The sequence below is a fragment of the Neovison vison genome, chromosome 5, assembly GCF_020171115.1.
Source record: "Neovison vison isolate M4711 chromosome 5, ASM_NN_V1, whole genome shotgun sequence".
Taxonomy (NCBI): Eukaryota; Metazoa; Chordata; class Mammalia; order Carnivora; family Mustelidae; genus Neogale; species Neogale vison.
The window spans coordinates 22,813,542-22,838,575 of record NC_058095.1 but is presented as its reverse complement, the minus strand read 5'-3'; the positions used below and the strand labels follow the sequence as shown (position 1 = coordinate 22,838,575).

Below are 25,034 nucleotides of genomic sequence, written 5' to 3'. Positions count from 1 at the left end.
CCCTGGAGGTGCAAGGAAAATGGGGTCCAGACTCCACATCCCTTCCCCCTTTGCCCTGAGGAAACTCTAGAGGTTCTCTGGGTGACCTGCTCCCTGACTGCATCAAGGAGGCCCAGCACAGTGACCCACTACCAGGTCCCAGCTGTCCCTTCTCCAGTTGTCATGTCTGGGCACTAGACTGAAGCAAAACCCTCCGTTCTGCCCCTGCCGGCTATGTGGAGCAGAGGCGTCACTGATCCTCTCTGCTGGGAGAATATTCCAGCCCTAGTTGGATCTCCAGCGGTTTCACTAGAGATTTCACTAGGGCTCTTGCAGACCGACTCAAAGTGAGTTCCCTTAGGGAAGGGCGGGGTCTCCCTCCCTTTTGGAGGTCCCTTGGTGATAGGCAACTTCTAGGAATAAATCCCTAAGGCTTCTACAATTCATTGGCAAACCACTGCTCAGGCACAGCTGCCAGATCTGGGGGTTGGACATCTGAGGATAGGGACAGAGCAAAAAGAGAGATCTTGCAGCCAGAGACCCTACAGAGGGGTACCAGATGCCAAGAGCCAGCAGGAGAGAGCCCGAGCCAAAGAGAGCCGTGCTGGAGGTGGGAAAAGGACGAGGGGACTGTTTTAGTTGTGAATTTCCTTCTTTGCTTAAACTGGGAAAAACCAGAAAACAAAAAGGGAAGTGGGAAGGCAAACCTACCTCAGGCTGAGGGGACAGTTAGGAGAGGTCAGTTATCACACAGGAGAATCAACTCCCTCCTCCCCCACACTGCCATGGTCCTCCCGCAGCGCATTAGTGCTCCCCTCCACTAGGGGAAAACCTCTGATTGTCTCCCTTCCTCTGCCTCCCCCTGACTCAGCACAGCCCTATTCACCCATAAAGCCCAGCCCAGAGCCTGGCACTCCACAGCTCATAAAGTCCCTAGTGCCCACTGGATTTAGATGAGCCACCTCACCTGATATTCACAAGTCTCCATGAACAGCCCTCACCTGCCTTTGCAGGTAATCGTCCACCTTCTGCGTCCACTGGTCCTTGCCCACACATGCCCAGCTCCTTGCGTCATGCTTTTGCTTCTGTGTTTCCTCCACCTGAATGTCTTTCACCTTCTCAGAAATGTGGATTCTTAAAAGCCTTTAGCCACCTGCCATAGAAACCACCAACTTCCCAAGCCCTGGCCTGGTTCTCCAGACAAATGGGGCTTCTCTCTACCCTGACACTGGAGACTGGCCTGTTTCCACCAATCAGCCCTGAGGCCAAGAGGGTGGGGGTTCGGGTCTTGCTCACCTTTGTTCTCCGCCCCCCCACCACCACCACTCCCGGCCTGGTCCAGTGCCTGGGACCGTGTTGCTACTGGAGTGAAGTACAATGAGTTATGCTAGCGCCTGAGAGATGGTGTTTCAAGCATTAAGGAAGTATGAGCACAAGTTAAGAGGCATGAAGAAGGCTGGGAAGTCTATGGAGAGAGCAGAGGAAAAACAGTCAGCTAAATAAGGAATTCTCACCTCAACCGCTTGGTTGGAGTTAGAGGGAAGGAGAATTGACTACCAGGGCCCATTTCAGCCCCAAGAAAGAAGGAAAGCGGGGTGCAGTAGAATGGGGGTGCAGAGGGTGCTGGGGGAAGCAGCAACACTTTAAGCACTTTAACCATCTGTTTCCTGGGGGGGAAAGGAACCCCTTAGTGCATCCTGCCCCTCCCTCCCAACTACCACCACCAATTGCAGAATTGAAAGTGACATTCTGCTAGCTGGAGCACAGTCCATCACAGACGAGAGCTGCCTCTGCTGCCAGGCCTAGAGCTTGGGTCTTAGGGGGCATTCATTCATTTCTTTGACAAATATGAGTCAGTAGTTAGGAAATGGGCCAAGCAGACAAAACAGACCCAGTCTGGGTCTTTTGGAGGCTTTACCGTTTAGTGCGAGAGAGAAATAAACATCAAAAAATAAAACCAGAACAAAACTCTGAGAGACAGTATGTAGGAAGGCACATTTTCTTGAGGATGTGATTATTGGCGCTAAGACAAGATTTTTCTCTAAGGTACCACCTGGAACACCCATTGCTCCCGGGCTGTGGAGGTCCCAGATCAGCTTCTGTGATTTGTTGGAAGATGGGAAAACCTTCAGCCACACACTGGACTGAGGCCTCTCTGGCCTCAATTCGGAAGCTGGACAGAAGCTACAGGTCAGGGGCACCTGGGTGGCTCAGTTGGTTAAGCAGCTGCCTTCAGCTCAGCTCATGATCTCAGGGTTGTGGGATCGAGCCCCACACTGGGCTCCCTGCTCAGTGGGGAGTCTGCTTCTCCCTCTGCCCTATCCATGCTTGTGCCTCCTTTCTCTCTCTCTCAAATAAACAAATAAAATCTTAAAAGAAGAAGAAGAAGCAGGTACTGGTTCAGTGGTCCCCGACAGGAGGGGTCCCCAGCGCCTCAGTTCCCAACTCCCTAAGGTAGTAGGAACCCCAGTCCCCCAGTCTCTCTAGATCTAATCCCAGCTGACTTTATGGTTGTTGAAATCTTCACATGCTGACAACCACCACCGTGCTGAATGAACATCAGTTGAGGGCTTGTGGTTACCAAAAGACAAGAATCTCTCTTTCTTCATCTCTCAACATCTCTAAGTCACCTAGAAATGTCCCCGCCTGCCAGTTCCGGGAAAATACAATTTCAGGCAGAAGGCACATGAAGAAGAGACAAACATACTCAGACACCTGCTTCTTCCTCCCCAACCCTCCTCCCCTTGCAAAAGCCGGACCAGGGGAATTGGCACGAGACTTGGGGCTTACAGGCACCGCAGAACTTGAACTCCAAAGATCTGAGTTCAAGTCCTTGCACCATAGCCATGTAACTGTGGACGTTGCTTAGCCTCACTGAACTTTATCTGTAAACTGAAGTTAATAATTCCTGCCATTGATTCAAAAGGTCAGGGTCCACCCACAGATGGAGCTTTCTGCCATTCCCTGATTCTCCAGACTAAGCACCCAGCTGCCTTTTGTTCTTCTCCTCTTGGGTGTCCTTCCACAGGCACCATAGCCTACCTTGTCCAAAGTTTGACATTGTTTCTGCCCCTAACCTGGTTTTTCCGGGTGCCTGGGTGATTCAGTGGGTTAAAGCCTCTGCCTTTGGCTCGGGTCATGATCCTAGGGTCTTGGAATGAGCCCCACATGGAGCCCCGCATCACTTTCTCTGCTCAGCGGGGAGCCTGCTTCCTCCTCTCTCTCTGCCTACTTGTGATCTCCATCTGTCAAATAAATAAACAAAATCTTAAAAACAAAAACATGGTTTTTCCACCTGTTTCCTCTATGTCTGAGAAGACCATCACCCACAGTTGCCCCCAGACACCACCCTCTCTCTCACTGGCCACCACTAATTGCTCTCCAAGAGCACTGGATTCTAACTGCTTGCTGTCTCTGGCTGCCACTGCCTCCTTATCCATCCCACTGCCTTGGCCTAGTGCAGCCCCACCTTGTTTCTTACCCGGAGGACCACAGCTGTGTCCAGGCTAGCCCCTCCAATCTATGCTCCAAACCACAACCAAGACAACTTTGCCATTGCTGCTTACAAGCCTTCAATGTCTACCCAGCGGCTTCAGGACAAAGCCCAGAGTCCCATGATGACTCAAGTCCCCCTGTGATCTGCTCCTGCTGACCCTTCTCTGACTACCACCTTGAGAGCACACTTTGCTGGTGAAGTACCAGGAACATGCCATGCATGTCACCTGCTTCCTCTGCCTTGAACACTTACTCCCTCCGCCACCACCAGGTTAACTCTTAACCAGGCTTCTAGACTTCACTGAAGCCTCACCTCCTCTGAGATGCCTCTCCTGACCTCCCCAGACTAAGGGAATTTCCCTTCTACCAGGTTCTTGCAGAACCCAGTGCTTCTCCCAGCAGAGAGCTCACAGTGCTGTCCAGAATGGTCTGTGGCTCCCTTTTAGACTTGTGCCTGGTATACAGTAGGTACTCAATTAATGTTCAGTAAGTAAACACAGGAATAAAGGATTGACTGCTTTGAAAGGCAGTGGGGTAAGAACACTAGGCTGGGAAGCAGAGACGACTCCAATCCCAGCAGTCTTTGCCATCAACTCCCTGGGATCTTGGGCCAGCCACCTGACCTGTGGACCTGCCCAGTTCCTTTCCTTGGGTCTGCTAACCTCTCACCTGGAAGGTCTAGATGGCTGCTGTCCTCTACACTCCCCATCCCCACAGGCACTTAGGGCAAAAACATTCAGGTGAGGGACCCAGGAGCTCTAGTCCTCCAGGTCCACCACCCCAGAAACAAGGAGAGTGGAGAAATGGTTTGAGTGCCACGTGAGGCAGGATACACAGGCCAGCAGTGACAGCAGTCTGGGGTCCACATCCTGCCAGCTGGTGATGACAGAACTGACACAGACACCTGCTGACTTTCTCACTCTTGATGTTATCGGGCTGGGGCTGGATAGGCCCCCACTCCCTGCCCCCCAAAGTAGACCTCTTTCATCCCCCAAAGCTGGTCAGCCAGGGCATCAGTGGAGAAGGGCACCAGATGGAACTCGGGAACTCAGCCACTCTCTCTCAGGAGGTGCTGGTCTGCAGCTGAGCCCACAGGGGCAGAAAAACTGGATCTCACCCACTGAGTAATGCCTGCGACACCCCACTTCATCTCAGTCTCCCATTTTCTCAGGCTCTACTTATGGGGAATGGGTAAGACTTGGGGCTGATGGGAAGCTGTGGCTGAAAGTGGCCACATAGCTCCCATCAGCCTTGACCGTGATGCTTGAGAGAGCTGCAAAACAAAACACTCTATCCTGTTGAATAACCAGCTCAGGGCCCAGCTTCCTCCCGCACCCGCCCCTTCACACTCCCCTGCATGCAGCTCCCGCGGGGGCCAGGCTTGCTGCATGGCAGGAACGAAGAACCAGGCTCTGGAGGCGGCTGCAAAGGACATGACGGCGGTTTTATATGTGGCCAAATACTTCTAGGGGAGTACAGATGGACAGACAGACAGATGAGGGCACAGGACATCAGACAGGGAGGGAGGAAGGTTGGGCAGTGGTGTCTTCTAACCAGTGAGTGGAAGCTGCACCCCACCCCCAGTGGGGGGGTGGGACAACATTGGCACAGGAGGTGGCGAGACAGGCGTGAGGGGCCCATCCCTGAGGCGGGCAGCTGGGCAGGGCCCAGTCCTCGTTGGCACAATCGGCTCTCTCTGGCCCAGCTGGGTGCTGGGGAGGGGCGGGGCTGCTGGGCTGGAGGGATGCTAGGCTGAGGAACACTTGGGAGGCCGGGGGGATACCAAGGCCTCTCCTGGGGGGAGTGGACCTGGGTATAGGACAGGATCACAAGAGGCAAATAGAACAGCAGCAGCAGCCAAGCCCCCCAGGGGAGATCCGAGGTCCCAAGATGACCCCTGGGGTGGTGATCACCTCTTGGGCACCAACCTGCAGGGCCTCTCCCCCGGGGCCTCCGGGTGATAGTGAAGGAGTTTTTTGGTTTCAAAATGAGGCGGACTAGTGTTCCACGGGTGCCATACCCAGATGAAACGGGGTGGGGGGCTCAGACACAGAGGGGCCTCCTCTTCTGATGGCAGTAGGCAAGGGAGGTTGTAGGCAAAGCTCATTCCTGGGGTGGGCGAAGGCCGAGGCATGGATGTGGAGGGGTGGGTAGCAGGGTCTCTGGCTGCCCGCTCTTCAGGGGTCTGGGTCGGGCTCCAGCAGAGGTCAGGACATTTGATGCCTGCACTCTCTACCCAGACAACTCCCCAAGACAAGCTCCCCATGGGGCTTCCATTCTCTACCTTTCACCCACCAGACAACGGTGCCAGGAAGCTGGGAGAGAGGTGGGCACGGGGAGGGACCCTGGATCTGGGGTTTGGGGAAGACAGCCCTCATGAGAAGGAGTCTATGCTCTCCCTCTCCAGGAAAAGCCCCTTCACCCCTCCCAAATACTCCAGGTTGGGGAAAGAAAGGGCTACCCCATTTAGGACCCCCATATAGAGCCCCAAGTAGAAAGAGTTAAGGAAGTGCACCTTTTCTCTGGGAGTGAAGGGAGAGAGCCCCCTGAAGCGGGGGAAAGGAGACACTGCGGAAAGGTGGGCATCCCCCCATCCATCCACACCAGGGAGGTGAAAACCTACAACCAGGCTTTAAGGGAATCCTGGGAGCTAGGATGCTACCGCAAAAGAAACCCCAAACATCCGGTGAAGGCATCTGAGAGGGAGACAGCGCCCCCTGGAGGAAAGATACACCCCCGGTGGTGAGCCCCTGGGTCCCGTACCTCCCCAGGGCTCAGAGCCCTTCCCCACCCCCCACCGCGTGGCCTCTGTCTCTCAGCGGATGTAGACACCTCGCCCCCAGCCTTCCAGCTCATTCTTGTTGCGCCCCAAAACGGGACCCCCACCCTCGGCGCAGTAGCGGGCCTTATTCCGGCCGCGGTTCCGGTTGTCGGTCAGCTCCTCTTCATAGTCTTCTTCCTCATCCTCCCAGGATCCCTGCCGGGCCGGTGGGGTGCTGCCCCCTGCAGGGTCTCCAAGCCCTGGGCCCTCTGAGGGGTCCGTTTCCATGTCCACACATGAGTCTCCCAGCTCCGTGTAGGCAGAGTTTCGGTTGCCAGGAGTGTCGGCATCAAACGTGTCTTGCCGAGACAGTGCCCGCAGGGTGCCTGCCCGGCCTGGAGGGTGGCTGCTGGGGTAAAGGCCTGGGGGCTGGCCCAGCTCCCCGGGGTACTCGTGCACGCTGGCGTGCTCCCCGGTGGCCCGCTCCAGCGACTGGTCCCCGGAAGGAAGGTAGGGTCCCTGGTTAGCAGACGGACAGCACACACCATGCAGATCAGGCAGGGAGGGGTGAGAGAGACACAACAAAGCAAGGCAGGTTAGTGATGGCACCAAGACATCCAGCCTGGCTAAAGGGGGTGGGCAGCTGGGCAAAGGGCTCTACAGCCCAGCCAGAGGACAGACCTCAGGGCCTTTGCTCCCCTAAAAAGAAACCTCTGGATGTCCACCCAACCTTTGTAAGACATGAGGAGCCATGAACTCTTCCGGTAACCATGGTAGAAAGCCCATGAATAATTAGTCATTGCTTCCTCAATGCACGTCATTAATGCTGTCTCGGGCTAAATCATCATTAACAGCTCATTAGCATTGCATTGCCACTCGTTAGTGGTTGATTGAGTTAGTCACTGCTCCAGTTTTCCAAATATACTAAGGGGACTGCAGCTTGAGCTCACTAACCCCAGCTCCTTCAGCTCAAACCAGACCCTAATCACAGGCTTCCACAGCCCCACACCTCCCCCTCTCCATTCCCTAGCCAGAGGACAAAGTCTCCAAGGTTGATAGGATTCCTGCCCTGACCCCAGCAAAAAAGCCAAAGCAGTAGCCTGGGGAAAGCTGGTGGGTCTCCACCCCCAAACCCCTCCACACACAATCCCCTCCTCCTCCCCTGCCCCCAGGGACAATGAGGTGGCCCAACACCCTCAGCTCCAAATGCCACATAAAGGCGATCTGATGGTCACGGCCACCACGGAAGCAGCTGGGTGGGGTGCAAGAAGGCCTGGGTTCTAGTGTCATCCCTGGTCACTTCAAACTGTGTGACCCTGAGCAAATGACTCTCCTCTCTAAGGCCCAGTTTCTCTGTGGTGGTATGATGAGGATTAGACCAACAGTTTCTAAGCTGTTCTCTGGAGACCCAAGGTGGCAGGAAGGGCACAGAAGTGCTTCAGGGGTCCCTGTGGAGGTGAAATGGAAGCCAAGCCACCAGCTCCCTCCGAGCAGAGCAAGGACACTATATACTGAGCTTCCTTAGAAGTTTCAATGAAGTTAAACAGGGAGCTACCATATGAGCCAGCAACTTCCCTCTTAGGTATCAATCCAGGAGAACTGGAAATGTATGTTCACATAAACAGGGGTGCCTGGGTGGCTCAGTGAGTTAAGCCTCTGCCTTCAGCTCAGGTCATGATCTCAGGGTCCTGGGATTGAGCCCTTTGAGCCCGGCATTGGGCTCTCTGCTCAGCAGGGAGTCTGCTCCACCCCCCCACCCCCGCCTCTTGGCCCACTTGTGATCTCCCTCTCTGTCAAACAAATAAAAAAAAAAAAAATAGAAGTTTCAATGAACAAATGAGCTCTGTTACTGAAAACAACTCTGAAAAGCAATGGTCTTAGAATGGTTTCATGGCTTTCTCCTGGCTCTAATCTAGAATCAAATACTTAATGGTGTGAGCTCAGAGATGGGAAGCAGCTCCCAGGGGAGGAGATCCAGCCTAGGGCAGGGCCCCCATAAGAGGGCCTTTCCCGGAATCTCTTTCACTGGGAGAAGGATGGAAGGTAGGGCATCAACTCACATAAGATGCTTCATTCTGGGTCCCCTCTCAGGAAACTCCTGGGATTAGGGCTCTGAGAGAAGGGACACTCTGGGTTAAATGGCTCTGCTCTGTGGGAACTGCCTGGGGCTGACAGGCCTTGCTCTGTTGGGTCTAAAATGGGGGGGGGGGTGCCTGGCTGGCTCACTTGGTAGAGCATGCAACTCTCGGTCTCAGGGTTGTGAATTTAAGGCACACTTTGGGTGTAGAGTTTACTTAAAAAACAAAACAAAACAAAATATAAATTTAAAAAATAAAAACAAAATGGCTGTGAAGTCCAGTGAAGGAAAATATCAATCTTCCATATGTTTTTCTCCTAATCACCTGTCTTATAAAAATACCCCAATCAGGCCTCATATCCAAAAGCCCTTAGGGCAGCAGCTGTAGTCCTGTGGGACAGGCCAGGCCCAGGGAGGCACCACCCCCCCATCCCATCAAAAACCACAGACACCAGAAGCTGCCACTCACCACATTTTTTACAAAATAAATCTCTTCCCTTCTTCCCCATGTTCCCTGAGCTCCAATTCCGAGCCTTGGACAGAAGGGGAGATGGGTGGGACACCTACATGGCATGCTCCTGCTGCTGGGGCACGGACCTGGCCAGCTGCGAGGCCTCCAGCCCGCCCCAGAAGCTGAGATTTCTCCTGAGTGAGGTGAGCACCTGTACCTGGAGGTTGGAGACAGGGGCAGGGCTGGCGGCCAGAGCTGCAGTAGCCATGGTACGGTTCAGCAGCGGATTGGGCGGAGTGCTGCTGGGCGGGTGTGTGGCCTTCCAATAGGCTTCCAAATATTCGGCCAAGTGCTCGCAGGCATCCTCCAATTGGTTCTCGTCCAGGATGATGTCAAACATTTCCTGTGGAGTCGGGGTTAGGGGCGGGGCTGGGATGAGCCGGGCGTGACCGAGGGGGTGAGGGTGTGGCCTGGGTGCAGTGGGTGGAGTCAAAGGGTTGAAGGACAAAATTAAAAAGAAACCTCTGGATGTCCAGGAAGAGGACGACTCTCAGATATAGACACTGGCAGAACTACAAAAGGTCCTGGCACCCAGACAGTCCAACCCTCTCGTCCTAGATATAAAGCAACCAAGTCTGGAGGCCGACTTGATGCCCCACACAGAACTGGGCTTCTGGGGCTCAAAAGCCATCTCTGACTGCCTGTCCGGCGCTCCTTTCCCGGAAGACCAGTTCACTCCCATAGACCCCACCCTGGTGCTCCTGGTGACTCTGTCTCTCATGCAGGCCAGAGGAAACAGGAGAACCCAAATATCCCCCCTTTCCCAGGGTCTGGGCACTCACGGGGGGGCACTGTGCCAGCTTCTCTGAGGCCGCTATTTGGACATTGAGGTGTTTGGATTGAGACTTCCCTCGGGACTTGATGAGCCTCTGAAGTACCTGGTTTGGGGGGAGAGAAGAGGAGCTAGAGGGATCTCGCAGTGCACCAAGTCAGAGAAGCAGGTCAGGGCTGGGGAGAGAGGGAGGGACGCTAGATGACTCTCAGCCCTGACCACCTCTTCCGAAATGACCTCACCAGGCCTGTGTCCATCCTAACACAATGCTCAGGCTCTTTCCCGGGTCTCATGCCAGCCTCTCCTGGGAAGTGGCTCTCTGAAAGGATTCACCTTCCTGATCCCTGTCACCTTTACAGCCTTCACTGTCCAGGCAGGCACCCGCAGGGGAACAGCAGCAGCTATCTTTGATGGGACACTTGCAACCAGATGCCGTTCTGTACTTTCCACATGATCAGATGGTTTAGTCCTGATAATATCTCATGAGGGAGCCACTATTATTATTCTCATCTCCACAGCAGTAATGATAATGGTAATAATAACTAAACGGAAAGCCATGACCTTCACTAAATGATCAAACTTAATGTCATCAACAGCACAACGGACACCTCAAGCATCCTGAAAGACACGTCACGCCAAAATGCAAAACCTAAGCCTCATCACAAGCATACATCAAGCAAACCCACACTGAGGAACAGTCTACAAAGTCTGTGGTCTGTACTCTTCAAAAACGGCAGTGTCGTAAAAATCCAAGAAAGGCTGGGGAACTGTTCCGGTTTAAGAATGTGAAAGAGAATGTTAGAATGGCCAAAATTAACAAAACAGGAAACAGCATGTGTTGGAGAGGATGTGGAGAAAGGGGAACCCTCTTCCACTGTTGGTGGGAATGCAAGTTGGTGCAGCCACTTTGGAAAACAGTGTGGAGATTCCTCAAGAAATTAAAAATAGAGCTTCCCTATGACCCTGCAATTGCACTCCTGGGTATTTACCCCAAAGACACAGATGTCGTGAAAAGAAGGGCCATCTGTACCCCAATGTTTATAGCAGCAATGGCCACGGTCGCCAAACTATGGAAAGAACCAAGATGCCCTTCGACGGACGAATGGATAAGGAAGATGTGGTCCATACACACTATGGAGTATTATGCCTCCATCAGAAAGGATGAATACCCAACTTTTGTAGCAACATGGACAGGACTGGAAGAGATTATGCTGAGTGAAATAAATCAAGCAGAGAGAGTTAATTATCATATGGTTTCACTTATTTGTGGAGCATAACAAATAGCATGGAGGACAAGGGGTGTTAGAGAGGAGAAAGGAGTTGGGGTAAATTGGATAGGGAAGTGAACCACGAGAGACTATGGACTCTGAAAAACAATCTGAGGGGTTTGAAGTGGCGGGGGGGTGTGGGAGGTTGGGGTACCAGGTGGTGGGTATTATAGAGGGCACGGATTGCATGGAGCACTGGGTGTGGTGAAAAAATAATGAATACTGTTTTTCTAAAAATAAATAAATTGGAAAAAAAAAAAAAAAAGAATGTGAAAGAGAGGGGCACCTGGGTGGTTCAGTGGGTTAAGCACCTGCCTTTGGCTCAGGGCATGATCTCGGGGGCCTGGGATTGAGCCCCAAGTAGGGCTCTCTGCTCAGCGGGGAGTCTGCTTCTCCCTCTCCATCAGCCCCTCTGCCTCCCACTGCTTGTGCTCTCTCTCTCTCTCTCTCTCTCACTTGAGCTCTTTCTTGTTCAACTACATAAATAAAATCTAAAAAAAAAGATAAGGCAACTAAATGTAACACATGATCCTGGATTGAGGGAGAAATTGCTATAAAGAGCATTATTGGGGCAACCGAAAAATGAAGGACTAAAATATTCTGGAATTTGGCAATTGTACTGTGGTGATGTAGATTAATGTCCTTGGTTCTTAAGAGACACACGTTGAAATACTTAGGAATAAAGACATGGTATGGTATTTTCAACCTACTCTCAAATGATTCAGAAGGAAAAAATATATATAAATACACATATACATAACACATACATAAAGTAAATGTGGCAAAATGTTCACAATTAGTGAATCTGAAGAAAACTAAGTAATATACTTTAAATGGCTGAATTGAATGGTATGTGAATGATCTCAATAAAGCTGTTAAAAAAATTACTGAATCTGAGTGAAGGACATTCAAAGAATGGCAGTTCCTGGTACTATTCTGGCAACCCTTCTCTAGATTTGGAATTATTTCAAAACAAAAATATTTTAAAAGGGGGGGGGCCTGGGTGGCTCAGTCCAGCACCTGCCTTTGGCTCAAGTCATGATCCCGGGGTCCTGGGACCGAGCCCTGCATTGGGCTCCCTGATCGGCAGGAAGCCTACTTCTCCCTCTCCCACTCCCCCTGCTTGTGTTCCCTCTCGCTTATCTCTGTCAAATAAATAAACAAAATCTTTAAAAAGAGAAAAGAAAAGGGGTGCCTGGGTGGCTCAGTGGGTTAAAGCCTCTACCTTCAGCTCAGGTCATGATCCCAGGGTCCTGAGATCGAGTCCTGCATCTGGCTCTCTGCTCAACAGGGAGCCTGCTTCTCTTCCTCTCTCTCTGCCTGCCTCTCTGCCTACTTGTGATCTCTGTCTGTCAAATAAAAAATAAATAAAATATTTTTTAAAAAGTTAAAAAGGAAAAGAAAAGAAAAAGAATAGATATAGTGTTTAGTAGGTCTGGGTGTTTTGCATACTTAATCCACCTATGTCATCCTCACAAACACCACATGAGGATTCCTATTTTGCAGGTGAGGAAATAGGCACAGAGAGGTTAGGTGACTTTGCCAAAAGAGCACAGAGCGAGGAGTAGCAGTGCTGGTTCATTAACTCCGGGTGCCCTGGTTCCAGAGTCCCTATCCTTCACCTCGGTCAGTGCCCCTGGGAGAAATGGAAGGATCAGTCACTTCCCAGCTCACAAAGTGTTTTTGCATCTATTAACTCATTAGATCTTTTCAACCACCCTAGGGTGGACTTCAATCCTATCTTCCCCTTTCTACTCCTTAGAAACTTAGGACTAGAAAGGTCAGGGTATCTGGGTGTTGCGCTCATAGGGTGTGTTCCGAAATGGGAACAGTTTTTTTTTAAATATTGTATTTATTTATTTGACAGAGAATGACACACCAAGAGAGAGAACACAAGCAGGGGGAGTGAGAGAGGGAGAAGCAGGCTTCCCACAGAGCAGAGAGCCCAAAGGGGCTCGATCCCAGGACCCTGGGATCATGACCTGAGTAAATGACTGAGCCACCCAGGCACCCCTAAAATCGGAACAGTTATCACCCTTGGTTGTCAGTCATGAATCAGACAGAACTCAGGGCTCTCTCCATCATTACCTCAAATCCCCTCAACAATAACAAGGGAGGGACTTTAATTCCCATTTTAGAGGTGAAGAAATTGAGGCTCAGAGGCTACATAAATCCTCCAGAGATCCCAAGCTCAGTAACAAAACAACAACCAAACAAACAACAAAAGTGAATGAATGAATGAATAAGTCAACCAGGGCAAAGGCTTGAACCTAAGCTGTTTTCTCACTTCAAATCCTTCACCTGAACTCACCCTCCATGTTTCTCAAACCCCCACTAACGCCTAGGAGGGGAAACTCACAGAGCTGCAACACAAAAAGAAGTAAATCAGCCTTCCTAGCGATTCATCTCTATCAAGGTCCAAGCGAGGACAATGCAGCAGAAAGGGACAAAATCAAATGACAGAAAAGACCTCCCAACTGCCAAGTAGTTGGGTGACACTGTGACCAAAAAAAAGCACAGTTTTCTGGACCAAGGCCGGGAGGTCAACCAGAGTGGAGACAGGGGGCTGGCCTGCATGACCCTACAATGATACTTATACCCGCTAATACATAATGGGGCACATTATACCAGACCCTTTGCTAAGTGTTAAGCATTCACATTAGGTTCGATTTTCACAATGTCCATTTGATGGAGTTTTACAGAGGAGGAAAATAAGGCTCAGGGAGATTGGGTCACACAGTTAATAAGCAGTTGCTGGGACTGAAAGACAGGCCACCCCACTCCAGAGCACTCTTGTCCCCACTAGGGTCAGGCTCTCATACCCACCTTTGGAGAGGTGATCTTAATGTAAACAATGATGGGGGCCAGTGAGGTCTTGGAGAGCTGGGCTGGGTGGTTGATGGTGTCAGCATCCAAAGCGACCAACTGAAGGGTCCGGGCCAGCTCGAAGATTCGCTCGATCTCGCTCTGAACCTCAGCTGCGGGGCGCAGAGTCACGGGGAAGGGGGAATGTAGGGGGGCCTCCTCAAGAGGCAACGGACAATCCAGCCCTTCTGGAGGCGCACCCCCTCCACCCTCCCCTCCCACATCGCAGGGTGGGCTCACCCAGGCTAGAGCGTGTGTTGGAGCGCTCAATGATGATGTGTTTGCTGGGGTTGTTGAGGACCGAGCGCTTAGCCAGCGAAATGTCCGCTGTCACACGAGTGATGGAGATCCTGAGGGACGGAGCAAGGGGAGTAAGGGGTCAGGGTGGGCTCGAGCGCTCTGCCCACGCCCCCAGGCTCCAGGCCTTCCTCCTAGCCTTCAGTCCAAGGAAGCCCAGGATCATCATTCGAACCCACCCTGCCCATCCCCAGTAGCAGAGGACCACAGTGGGAGTGGGGAGCCAGCTCCCAGAGTCTTACCTGCCATCAAATCGATGCTTCAAGAAGTCAAATAAAGCTTTCTGCATCATGTCTGTAACCTGAGGTTGGGGGTTGGGGTGGGGGAGGAAGTCAGGTGTTTAAAGCCACTCAGGAAGGGTAGACTACTAAGTACGTACACCCTCACATTCCATTTTCCTATTTAATTCCTGAGATAAATGGGCCTCTGGGGGAGGTGGGGGGTTCCTTCTGGGTCTGAGGAACTTCCAATGGGGTCTCTGATTCCAAGGGTTCTTCTAGGTGGATTCTCTGGGAAGACCCTTCCAGGGGTGTCTTGGGGGAGGCAGACTGGACCCTTCTGGGTCTCCCTGTGGGTCAGACCCCTTTGGGGGCTTCTCTGAAGGTCTGTAGCCCTCTGGAGAGATACCCTGGGAATCTGGGCCCTTCCAGGGGATCTCCCTGGAGTTTGAACCTTTCTGTAGCATCTTTCTAGAGGTCTGGGCCCCTCTGGATCCACTCCCCTCTATGGGCTCCTACCTCGTAGCCCTTGAGCGACGGTCCCACCAGGACGATGGGTCTCATGGAAGGTACCACGTCATAGGGGGGCACATGCTCTGTCTGAGGTGGAAGCAGGGAGGGGGAACCCCACAGTGGAGATGGCATTAGCCCCTCTTCCCCAGCCTCCAGGCTCCCCCATGCATCCTCTCCTCCCCCTGCTCCCAGAGCCCAGATGTGGGGGATCAGGAGGGATTGCCAAGGAGAACCAGGGTGAGGGAAATGGGGGGGGTGGGGAGGGCACGAGAATGGGTGTTAGAAGGTCCCACTAGCTCATCCCAGGGGGTGGGAAGGGGGACACAGAAAGCTGTGATACTCACCGACTTCTGCTTCTGTTTGGCTGGGTCCAGAGATTGCCAAGAGTGGGGAGCGGGGGAGAGAGGGGAGGGCACCCAGGCAGGGGCAGAGGGCAAGGAAGGAGCCAGGACAAGAGAGGGAGGGAGAGCGGGCAGACGAGGAGAGATAACAAGGCATGCGTGTTAGTGACAGACAGAGCCAGAGAGAGGGGACAGGACCCCGTGCCAAGGGGGAGCCAAAGATGGCCCAAGATTAGGGCTGGGAGAAGGACTGACAGTCAGTCCAGTGGACTTGGGAATATTCCGACATGCCCTTCCCCTTTCTGGGTCTTGGGAAAAGTTCTGGAAAGGGTGACAGCCCATAATTTGGTCCCCATCTCCTGCCTCTAGCGCAGTCCAACCTGCCCATTGTAAGCGTTCCTTAAACTGTCCCACTGTGCAGCCAGTAGACCCCCATGTGCCCACCCTAGCCCCACGGAGTCCAAAAAAGATAACGAGGGGTCACTCTTCCACTCTCCCCATCACACGCGGGGGTGGAGGGCAGATACGGAACATCCCAATTTCATTACCACCGGCCCCTGCTTCTCGTGGTGCTGGGGCAAGAGGGTACAGCCTTCCAAGGGAAGGGGTGCTTCAACTGCAGGAAACATCCCTTCCTGGGGGTGGGCCAGGGTGGGCTGGTGCGTTAAGCTGGACGTGCCTATTCCTGGTGCCATGCCAGCCTTCCCTGCTCCTTGGTAGGAGGCCCTGCTCCCCAAAGAACCAGGCCAGAGCAGCATCTGAATCTGTTCTGGCCCCTCCCACTGCCAAAGAGCTGGGCCCTGACCCCCTGCCCTCTTGCCAGATCCCAGAAAGAATTACCTTCTTGAAGAAGGGGATGCGTTTGCCATGGGGTGGCGGGGTGGTGACACTGCTAACACTAGTCTTGGCAGAGCCGCTCTGCTCCCCGAGCTCTGCCTCCTCGTCCTCTAGCTCTAGGGGGTCTAGTTCAAAGGCTAAGTTAGTCATCTCATTACCTGGACCGCAGTCAGGAGAGAGGAGGGAGGCGAGGTGGGGAGGAGTGGATGGACATGGAGACACAAGTACAGAAGGCAGGGATGGGATGGGGAAAAAAGAAAGAAGAAGAGGTGAATGGAAAAGAGCTAGAAGAAATGAATGGGGATGGGGCAGGGGAGTCAGGCAGAGAGATGGAGCTCCCAAAGAAAGGGGAAGGAGAGACATGAGAGAATGGGCTCCAACAGGCCCAGCATGGGGGTGTCCTACTCTTCACAGGGGGCGGTGGGGGGGGCAGTTACTGCTGGGTGTGTTTGGAGGATTCAGGACTGGGGCGCCCCCTACTGCATGGAAAGGAAGGGACAGGCAGCACGGAGACCACCCCACCCAGGAGCTCCCCGGCCCCACCCCCGCAGTTCCCCAAGGTGGCAGCAGCTCTTACCACTGGCAGGGGGCGTGGGGCGGCGGGTGCCAGTCACCACGTCTCCTAGGCTGGAACTGGAGTTGTCACCTGATTTGCTGTGTAGGCAGAGAGGCAAACGGAGCTGTGAGCGGAGGGGTGGGCGTGAGGGCGGGGGAAGCTTGTTCTCTCACAGGCTGCCTGCCCTCCACTCCCCTTGGAGATTCTCCAGCCCCACGGGTGACACCCACAGGCGGCTGGGCCCTCAGGGCAAGTGGTCAACCCTTGTCCCGGAGTCCCAGCTGGAGGGCCCTCTTGTGGTCCCCAGCTAGACACCTGGAGCTGAGGCGGTTCTGGCGCAGCTTCTGTTCCTGCAGGAGGCGCAGGCTGTCCAGCTTGACGGGGCTGGGGATGAAGCCAACCTCACAGCCCTCCTTCACCAGTCGTCCAATCCACCAGTCGTTATTATATTTCTGCAGACAGCCACAGCAGGTGGGGTGGGAGAGAACAAGAGGGAGCTTGGAGGGGCAAGCCAGCAGCCACCCTAGGACCTGCCACCCGGGACCTGCCAAGCCTCTCCAGGGGGTGGCACCCCCCCTCACGCCACAAAGAGCCAGCCCCCAGGTCTCAGAACAACCCCAGGACCTGTATCCACTCAGGCCACAGATCACCCCACCCCCGGCAGGTCCTCATCCCACCATGGGCTCACCGTGCCCTGGGAAAGGCAGGAAAAGGAGCAAATGCTGACACCCCCCATGAGCCTGCACTCTGCCACTCCCCTTACAGATCTCATCCCAAACCCTCTCGATAGCCAGCCGTGTGACCTCGGCATCGCCACCCATTTTTACCAATGAAAGTTAGAGGCTCAGAGAGGGGAAGAGATTTCTCTAAGGTCACACAGCAGATTCAGCCAGTTCTGCTAGGCTCAGAAGTCTTTTTCCGCTAGAGCTCCGGCTGCCCCTCTCCTGGTACCGCTACCCAGCACCCCCCCGCCCCTACCCTTCCAGACACCAAGTGCTCTCTCCACCTCTTTGATGTGCAGGAAGTCCTTGGGCTCGAAGGTGATGGCCACTCCCTGCACTGGCACCTCATCCCCAGGAGATGGGTTATAGCCGACATTTGTCCGCACAGCAAACGCCACCGGCTTGGTCTAGAGGTGCACAGGCAGAATGACAACAGGAGGGTTAAGCCACAATGTACTGGGATGGGGATGATGTGGAGATTTTCTGTGTTGATCGTTAGAAAGTATACTAAATGGTTTAAGTAGGTGTTTTTTTTTTTTTTTGAGATTTTATTTATTTATTTGACAGACAAAGATCACAGGCAGAGAGGCAGGCAGAGAGGAGGGAGGGAGAAGCAGGCTCCGTGCCGAGCAGAGAGCCCGATGCGGGGCTCGATCCCAGGACCCTGGGATCATGACCTGAGCTGAAGGCAGAGGCTTAACCCACTGAACCACCCAAGCGCCCCTGGTTTAAGTAGTTTTCCTGTCCATATGTTAACTTTCACAGCTTAAAAAAAAAAATAGAATTTGGCCTTCTCAGAATGGAGGGAGCCACTGGGGATTGGACGTAGTAGTCTGGAATGACATCTGGAAAGAATATTAGTAATAATAATAATAATAACTGCAGCTACATTTATTGTGCCAGGGCCTGTGTTACATGTTTTACAAGCATTACCTCATTTATTCACCACAAAAACCTTAGGAAGTTAACTGCTAGGAGCTCCTGGTGGGTTCGGTCAGTGGAGCACATGACTCTTGATTCCGGGGTTGTGAGTTTGAGCCCCATATTGGGTGAAGAGATTATTTTTAAAAAACAAAAATTAAATTAAATCTTAAAAAATTTTTTTAAAAAGTGGGGGTCACCTGGGTGGCTCGGTCATTTAAGCATCTGCCTTCAGCTCAGGTCACGATCCCAGGGTCCTGGGATCTAGCCCTGCACTGGGCTTCCTGCTCGGCAGGAAGCCTGCTTCTCCCTCCCCCACTCCCCCTGCTTGTGTTCCCTCTCTCACTGTGTCTCTCTCTGTCAAATAAATAAAATCTTTATAAATAAATAAATGTTAACTACTATTATTATCTTCATTTAATGAATGAGGAGACCAAAGTTCAGAAAGGTTAAGCAGCTCGCTTGAGATCACGCAGCTAATGAGGATCAACCCAGGACACACTGGACTCCAGAAAGAAGTGGAGAGTCTCAAGTTCCTATTACGTCTGGCAACACTATTAAGCACCTATTATACTACACATGAAGGCAAGTAGTATAGCCCACATTTTACAGGGGTAAGACAGGGGCACATCAAGGCCTTGGGGTATACCAACTGAGAAGTGTCAGGGCCAAAACTTGACTCTGGGTCTGTTCAGCCCATCTCTAAGGCCTGGGGTGGGGGAAATAGCGCCAGCACAGCCCCCTGACTCTGTATTTCTCACCTTGGCTTTCTCAAGCTGGGCTAATGCCTGGCGCTCTGCCTCCTTCCTTAGGGCTTCCCGGTCCTCCTCCAGAGACACGTCAGAGTCCGAGGGTCGGCTGGTGTAGGACTCCGCCGAGCCCTAAAAACAGACCAGGCTGACTCAGGGCCCACAGTGTCTGCCGGCTCCTGGGCCTTGGAAGGCCCAGAGGGGCCACCTTTCATGGATCCCTCAAGCCCCAGCCACCCCAGCATGATGCCACAAGGGCTAGGAAAAGGTGGTATTTAGATGAGAGGAACCAGGGACTGAGATTGGCAGGCCCCTGGGAAAACTGTGGCCCCAGGAAAGGCGACAGCAGCAAGCAGGGGGTTAAAGCAGGTCCCAGGACAGCTGCTTGGGGCCCAGGGAGGGGTGGGAACCTGATAGGGGCATACTGCAGGGGAGGAGTGCCAGGGGACGAGTCTCCACTCCCTGTTCCTCCTTCCCTCCCCTGTCCCCAAGACCACACGGGCTGAGACAGACTCAGGAGAAGCCCACTGAGTCCTTCCTGGGACAGTAGTCACTAGCATAGGCCTGAGCTCTCTGCACCATTGGCAGCGGGCAGCGTGCTCTGTAGGATGGGGCCACCAAAACTTTTGCTATCTTCTGCTCAAAGGTGAGAGGAGATAAAATCCTACTTCCCTAGCCAGAATCAGAGGAACCCCAATCCTCAGGCTCTTACAAGATCTAAAAAGAGAACCCAAGATTCGTAGGGTAGTGCAGGCAAAAGAGGCAAGTGAAGAACAGAACATTGGGCAGGCCTTGCTCTGATACTAGGGCTGCTGGCTGCCAGGGTCTCAGCAGGTCCACAAGTCTAGCTATGCCAGGAAGCTGGCCTTGACCATGTGGACCATCCCAGAGCACAAGGAATTCCCTCAGGGATGCAGGCGCATGGGTGAGACCCAAAGTGTCAATGAACATGCTTATTCATGGGCGTGCTTGGGTGTGCAACTTCAAGTGCATTTAGGAGGGTGTTCTCCAGTATGTGCTGGATATGCACAACTGAACGCAGACAGGTGCACCTAAGCACAGCCGGGAGGCGGGGGGGGGGGCACCCTAGGTGTGAATGTCCCTGACTGTGTGGGGCACATGAGGGCAGGAACCAGGAGGTGTAAATCTACACAAATGGGGTGGTGCGGGGACAGGGGCAGGAGGGGATGCGGAGGAAGAGCTGGACTACACCCATGTCGGGGGTCCTTCCTGAGGCCATGAAAGGGTCACTTGGCCAGGAATGTCTAGGGGACCTGGGAAAGGGAGAAAACAAAGTCCCAACTTCCCCAGAGGGTCCTGTCATTAGCTAGGGAGGCTGCCCACTCCTTTCCCAGCCAAATCACAAAAATGGGAGACTTGTGAAGGTGCAAGATTGGGGTGGGGGTGGGGTCAATAACAAGAGCCGGAAAAGACAAAAGTGAAGGAGGATGAAACCAGCTCATTTCCACTCTGCACCCATCCTGATGAGAGCACTAAGAATCAGGGAGACAGATGCCCAGAGAGCCAGAGAAACAGACCCAGAGACAGCGTGGCAGACAGGCATTTACTGATCCTTACAGAGATGCGTGCGTGCACACGCGCACACACACACACACGCACGCGCACACACGCACGCGCACGCACACGTGCAGACACTCATGCGCACTCAGTAGACATATCAGAAATGGCAGGAGCAGGGTAACAGCTAGGAGGCAAGGAGACAGGCTAGAGTGAGGGTTCCCCCCATCAGCTATCCCTCTGGGCCTGCTCCCACCCACCCCGATTCCCACCCCATCCCTAGCTCACCACTACGAGGGTCCGGCTGGGCGCCTCCATCCCGGCGCCCTCAGTGCCTGGCCCTGCCGGCCTAGGGGGTGGCCCAAACTACCCGTTCCCCCAGGGGGCTCAGGTTACAAGCAGAGTTGCTACATGTGCAAACTGCTAGGGTATATTTAGCTCAGAGATGTGGCAAGGCCTGCCCCCCCCCAACTCCCTGCCACCTACTAGGGGTCAGAGCTAGGGAGCTGAGAGGAGGAAGGAATGAAGGCTGGGGGTCTGATGCCCTTGGGGGGGGAAGGGGAAAACACTGAATGAAGGAACCAAGAGCTCTTTTCTGTCAAGAGGAGTTACACCGAGCATAGCGTCATTCCTCCTGACTCTGGCCCTGGCCCAGTCCTGCAACAGGAGGGATGAGGAAAAGACTGAAGAAAGAACTTCCTGTCTGTGTGCTTAGAAGATGCTGGGATGAAGGGCTCCTTGTCTGACCCTCTCAAGTCAGGCCCGGGGTCACATGTGCCAAGTGTTGTGGAGACAGAAGAGTCATAAAGGGCCTCATTCCACAACCTGGAATCAGTCGGTGGGTGTGCCTGGCACCACCCTCTCTATCCAGCCCGAGGAGGTGGGGGACTAACCTCCCTACTGTCCTCTGCCCTCATATGCCCTGCCCACTTCCCCTTTTGACGTACTCCTTTTGCTCGTCTGATCCCAAGGCTCTCTCGCCTTTTTTGGGTACCAGGTTTTGTTGAGATGCTCTGTAGTCATAGCAACCACATGGTTCTCTGGCTGCCTCTCCCTGAGCCTGAGATGGCCTGGGGTTGAGAATGAGAACAGAGAGGAGAATGGCATCTTCCTGACTGAGAAAAGACCCCAGAAAGCTATCCAGCCTCCTGCAGCCAGGGGTGCTGGGCTAGAGTCCTCTCTAAAACCAACCCCCTCCTGCCCTGACCCCCTCCAACACACTTTCTCTTTGCAGAGTCAAGAACAGTCACCTGGATGGGCAGGAGGGCGTTTCCTCCTTGCCATACCTCACCAGGGCTCCAGGGACCCAAAGGATCTGGCTCCTCATCTCATAGGCTCTGCCTCTACCCCACGCTGTCACAGGTTCTGGGGGAGGACATGGAAGCAGACAGCCGGCAGGGGGAGTGGGTGACAGCCCGAAGCAAGCTAGAAGGAGGCAGGCCAGGCTGTCCCTGAATGAGATGACGCAGGCAGGCAGCAGGGGCTGGTGCCTGGAGCTGGGGGAGGGGCAGGGCGGGGGCTGAGGGAGTGGGTGCAGGCTGACAGTGTGTGTAGGAGAGGTCACGGGGGAAGGGTGATGGGGTGGTTGCGGCCAGGTGACAAATGACAGGGGGAGGGTGCCTGGAGAAAAGCCTCAGCCCCAGCTCACCAGTGCTGGTCTCCACCAAGCAGCCCACCTCCTTCCTCTCAGCCCGGCCTCCCCATTACCTGGCGGACAAAACTGTTGGACGTGGTATCCGAGGACGTGCTCCCATCCGACCTTTTGAACCGCCCTTTCCTCTTGCTGTATTTGCCCTGGGGAAGCCAGGAATGGACAAGAGTGGAATCAGAAAGGACCGTTCCCAACCCTCATCCCATTAGGCCCAGAGCTATAGCCAAGCTGCCCTGATCTGAGCAGCCCTACCTCCCCCATCTTCTTCCAGAGATGGTACAGCCCAGGGGGGAGGGAGGGCCCAGACCACAGCCTTGGGGTGGGGGGACAGTGGGAGAGAACCTTAGGAAGCACACCCAGAAACCCCCAAACCAAGCCAGAGAGACTGGGAACAGGGAGGCGCTGAGAAGCTGGAGACTCATTAGGCAGCAAAGCTAATTAAGATGCTGGGCAGGCTGCAGAGTCCTCCAGGGAAGGGAGAGGCTGCCTGCAGTATAAGGGGGGCAGAGAGAGCCCGGGAAGGTCCCCCGCCCTTTTCCCCTCCGCTGGAGCAGAGGGGGGCTGATTGTGCCTGTGGCCCCCAGAGTGACAAGGAATCGCCAACCTGGGCCCAGCTTGGCTTATCCTGAACCCGAATCTTGCCTTCATTTTTCCGCAGAGTGGGGAGGGGAGTGGCAGCTCTCAGTTCTTAGAGACCCAAAACCAGATTTCTGGGGAAGGGGGGCCCAAGAGATGGGGCATGGAACTGTATTTGGAAAGGAAACATCTAACGCCAACCCAGCCCAGAGTCATGGGGGCAGGTTTGACAACACAGGCCCCCCTCCCCACCAACACCAGCTGGACTGTTTCTCAGGCCCCTCTTCATCATCGCGGTGGTCACACCTCTCCCCAAGGGGGAGAGGACTCAAGCTTCCACTCTCTAACCCCTGGCAGCCACTGCCCATAGCCAGTTCCCACCAGGCTGCATCAATCTGAATGCTCCTTGGCCCTGCCCCAAGACAAGACTAGGCCACAGCCCCCACAAGGCCCGGGGGGTAGGCTAGCTCAGCCTCACTGGCTGGGCTTCTGGCTTGGATGGAGCAGACACTGCCTGACCTCTCGGGCAGCCACACATTCAGGTATTTCCAGGCCTCCTGTCAAGGGGGCTCGTCCTTGCCTTCCCTAACTCGCATACACACTTGGCCCCAGGCCAGTCCAGATTGTGTTGGGGAGAGATGATGGGGGGTTCAGGCCCTCCAGACCCTTGCTCCCAGCCCCTATCCTAGAGTTTCTTTGCACAAGAAGCTAGATAAGACATGATCAGACTGGGGGCTCTGGTTCCTTGGGCCTGAGTACAAGAAGGAGCATGGGTAGATGGGAGAGAAAGGTACCTGGGAACCCTTGAAAATTCCTCCCTCCCAGCCCCTTCTCTCAAACCAAACACACACCCAACCTCTAGGACTGAGGATCCTTACAAACTTAAGAGAATCCTCCAGTGAGCCCCAGACTCTTTCACACCATCACCACCACCCCAGGATGGAAAAAGGGAGTGGCACCCAGAGAGACAAGGGACAGCTGAAAGGAAGGCCCCAGTCAGCTGCCTCCCAGGCTCCAAGGGGCCTAGGGTGGAGAAGAGAGGTATTTTTAGGTCTAACCTGACCCCCCCAACACATGACCATCAACCACATTTTCATGGTGGTTTCAGTTGCTCCAGGCTGGTCACAGCAAGAAAAGTGTTAATGGTATCCTACCCTTGGGATGTTGCCAGATTGGAGAATGGCCTTGTCCTAGAGAAATCCCTTGGCGCGACCACCCTAGACTCTGACCAGTCACCCCAGACCCTGCTGGTCACTCCGTGGGCCCGCACCACACCCAAGAACACCCCTTCCTGGGGATAACCCGAAGCACCTGCAGTGTGATTGGGGGTGGGCCGCAGACACCCCCCCAACCCCCAGGTAACAGGGCTTTCTCCCCTCCAGGACAGTGAGTTGGCATCCATCCAACTTTCCAAACTTTGGAGGCGTTTTCTAAGGCTGGGGAGGGGAGGGGGTGGAGAAGGAAAGATAATGTGGGTGTTGGGGGAGGGAAGGCGGTCCAACAGGAGGATGTAGCTGAGGTGCCAGGATGGGGGCCTAGGCCGGGGCCGGCCCCTTCCCCACCCTCGAAAGGCCCGTGTCTGCGGCTCCGAAGGCCTGCTGGCACCGCCCTGACCACCGCCTCGGCCATCTCCCAGTGCCACCCCCGCCCCACCCACCCCCGCCTGGCGCCCCCCGAACGTGCTCTGCGTCGCCCCCTTGCTTGAGCTCTCTCTCTAGCCTCCCTCAACCCCTGGATGCCCCGCCAGCACCCCCACTCTCCAGCCCTGGAGCCAGTACCAGAGCAGCAGGGACACTGACGCGAGGGAGCGGAGGCGAGGGTGACAGGCGGCCCGACCGCCCCCTCCCCGCTCCGCCAAACCGCAGCCCAACTCCAGGCCAAGCGCCCATCAATCATTAACCGGCAGGGACTGGGGGCGCGCAGGCGCCCCTCGCCCCTACGCGCCGGGCACATAACTCCTTCTTCCCCGCCTCCCTTGAGCCGACCCCACAAGGTCCGCGGGAGCGGCCCCCTGCCCTCGGGCCCGGCCCCCACACCTCACCTGCGGGCTGGGGTCGAACACCTCCATGGGGATCTCCTGGGAGGGTGGGTAAGGGCTCCGGGACATGCTGGTCTTCTGGACCATGGAGAGGAGCCTCCCCTCCGGCCGCCGGTCCGGCCCAGCCGGGCGCCCTCAGCGCATGAAAGAGGCCGTCGGAACCGAGAGCCGCGCAGCGCAGCCGGTGCCCGTTCCAGCCACCTGGCCCGGCCTTCGGCTGCCCTCTTCCTGCCTCGCGTCCCTCCTCCCGCTCTCTCCTCTGCCGCCGCCTCCTCCGCCCCTGAAGCCTCAGCATCTCCCCCCGCCCCCTCTGCTCCCACCTGCCCCTCCCTCCCTCCGCCCGCCCTCCCTCTGCCCGCCCCGGCCCCG

The 25,034-nt window shown here is 54.6% G+C and overlaps 1 protein-coding gene across 2 annotated transcripts; it reads right to left on the bottom strand.

Moving 5' to 3' along the window:
• Positions 1-4,897: 4,897 nt before the first annotated feature.
• Positions 4,898-24,827, bottom strand: CACNB1 (calcium voltage-gated channel auxiliary subunit beta 1). Of its 2 annotated transcripts, XM_044248103.1 has the most exons (14): positions 24,669-24,827; positions 22,108-22,194; positions 18,895-19,014; positions 17,497-17,619; positions 16,806-16,942; positions 16,512-16,588; positions 15,101-15,120; positions 14,763-14,843; positions 14,268-14,326; positions 13,969-14,078; positions 13,690-13,841; positions 9,606-9,701; positions 8,981-9,166; positions 4,898-6,754 (listed from the first exon to the last, which is right to left on the bottom strand). In XM_044248103.1, exons 1-14 carry the CDS (start codon positions 24,750-24,752, stop codon positions 6,290-6,292), a joined length of 1,797 nt encoding a protein of 598 aa, XP_044104038.1. In that variant the 5' UTR covers positions 24,753-24,827; the 3' UTR covers positions 4,898-6,289. The 2 variants fall into 2 exon arrangements, with proteins under 2 accessions (XP_044104038.1, XP_044104041.1); XM_044248106.1 differs by lacking the exons at positions 4,898-6,754; positions 15,101-15,120 and adding an exon at positions 15,938-16,092 and having other exon boundaries at positions 8,861-9,166.
• Between the last annotated feature and the right edge of the window lie 207 nt (positions 24,828-25,034).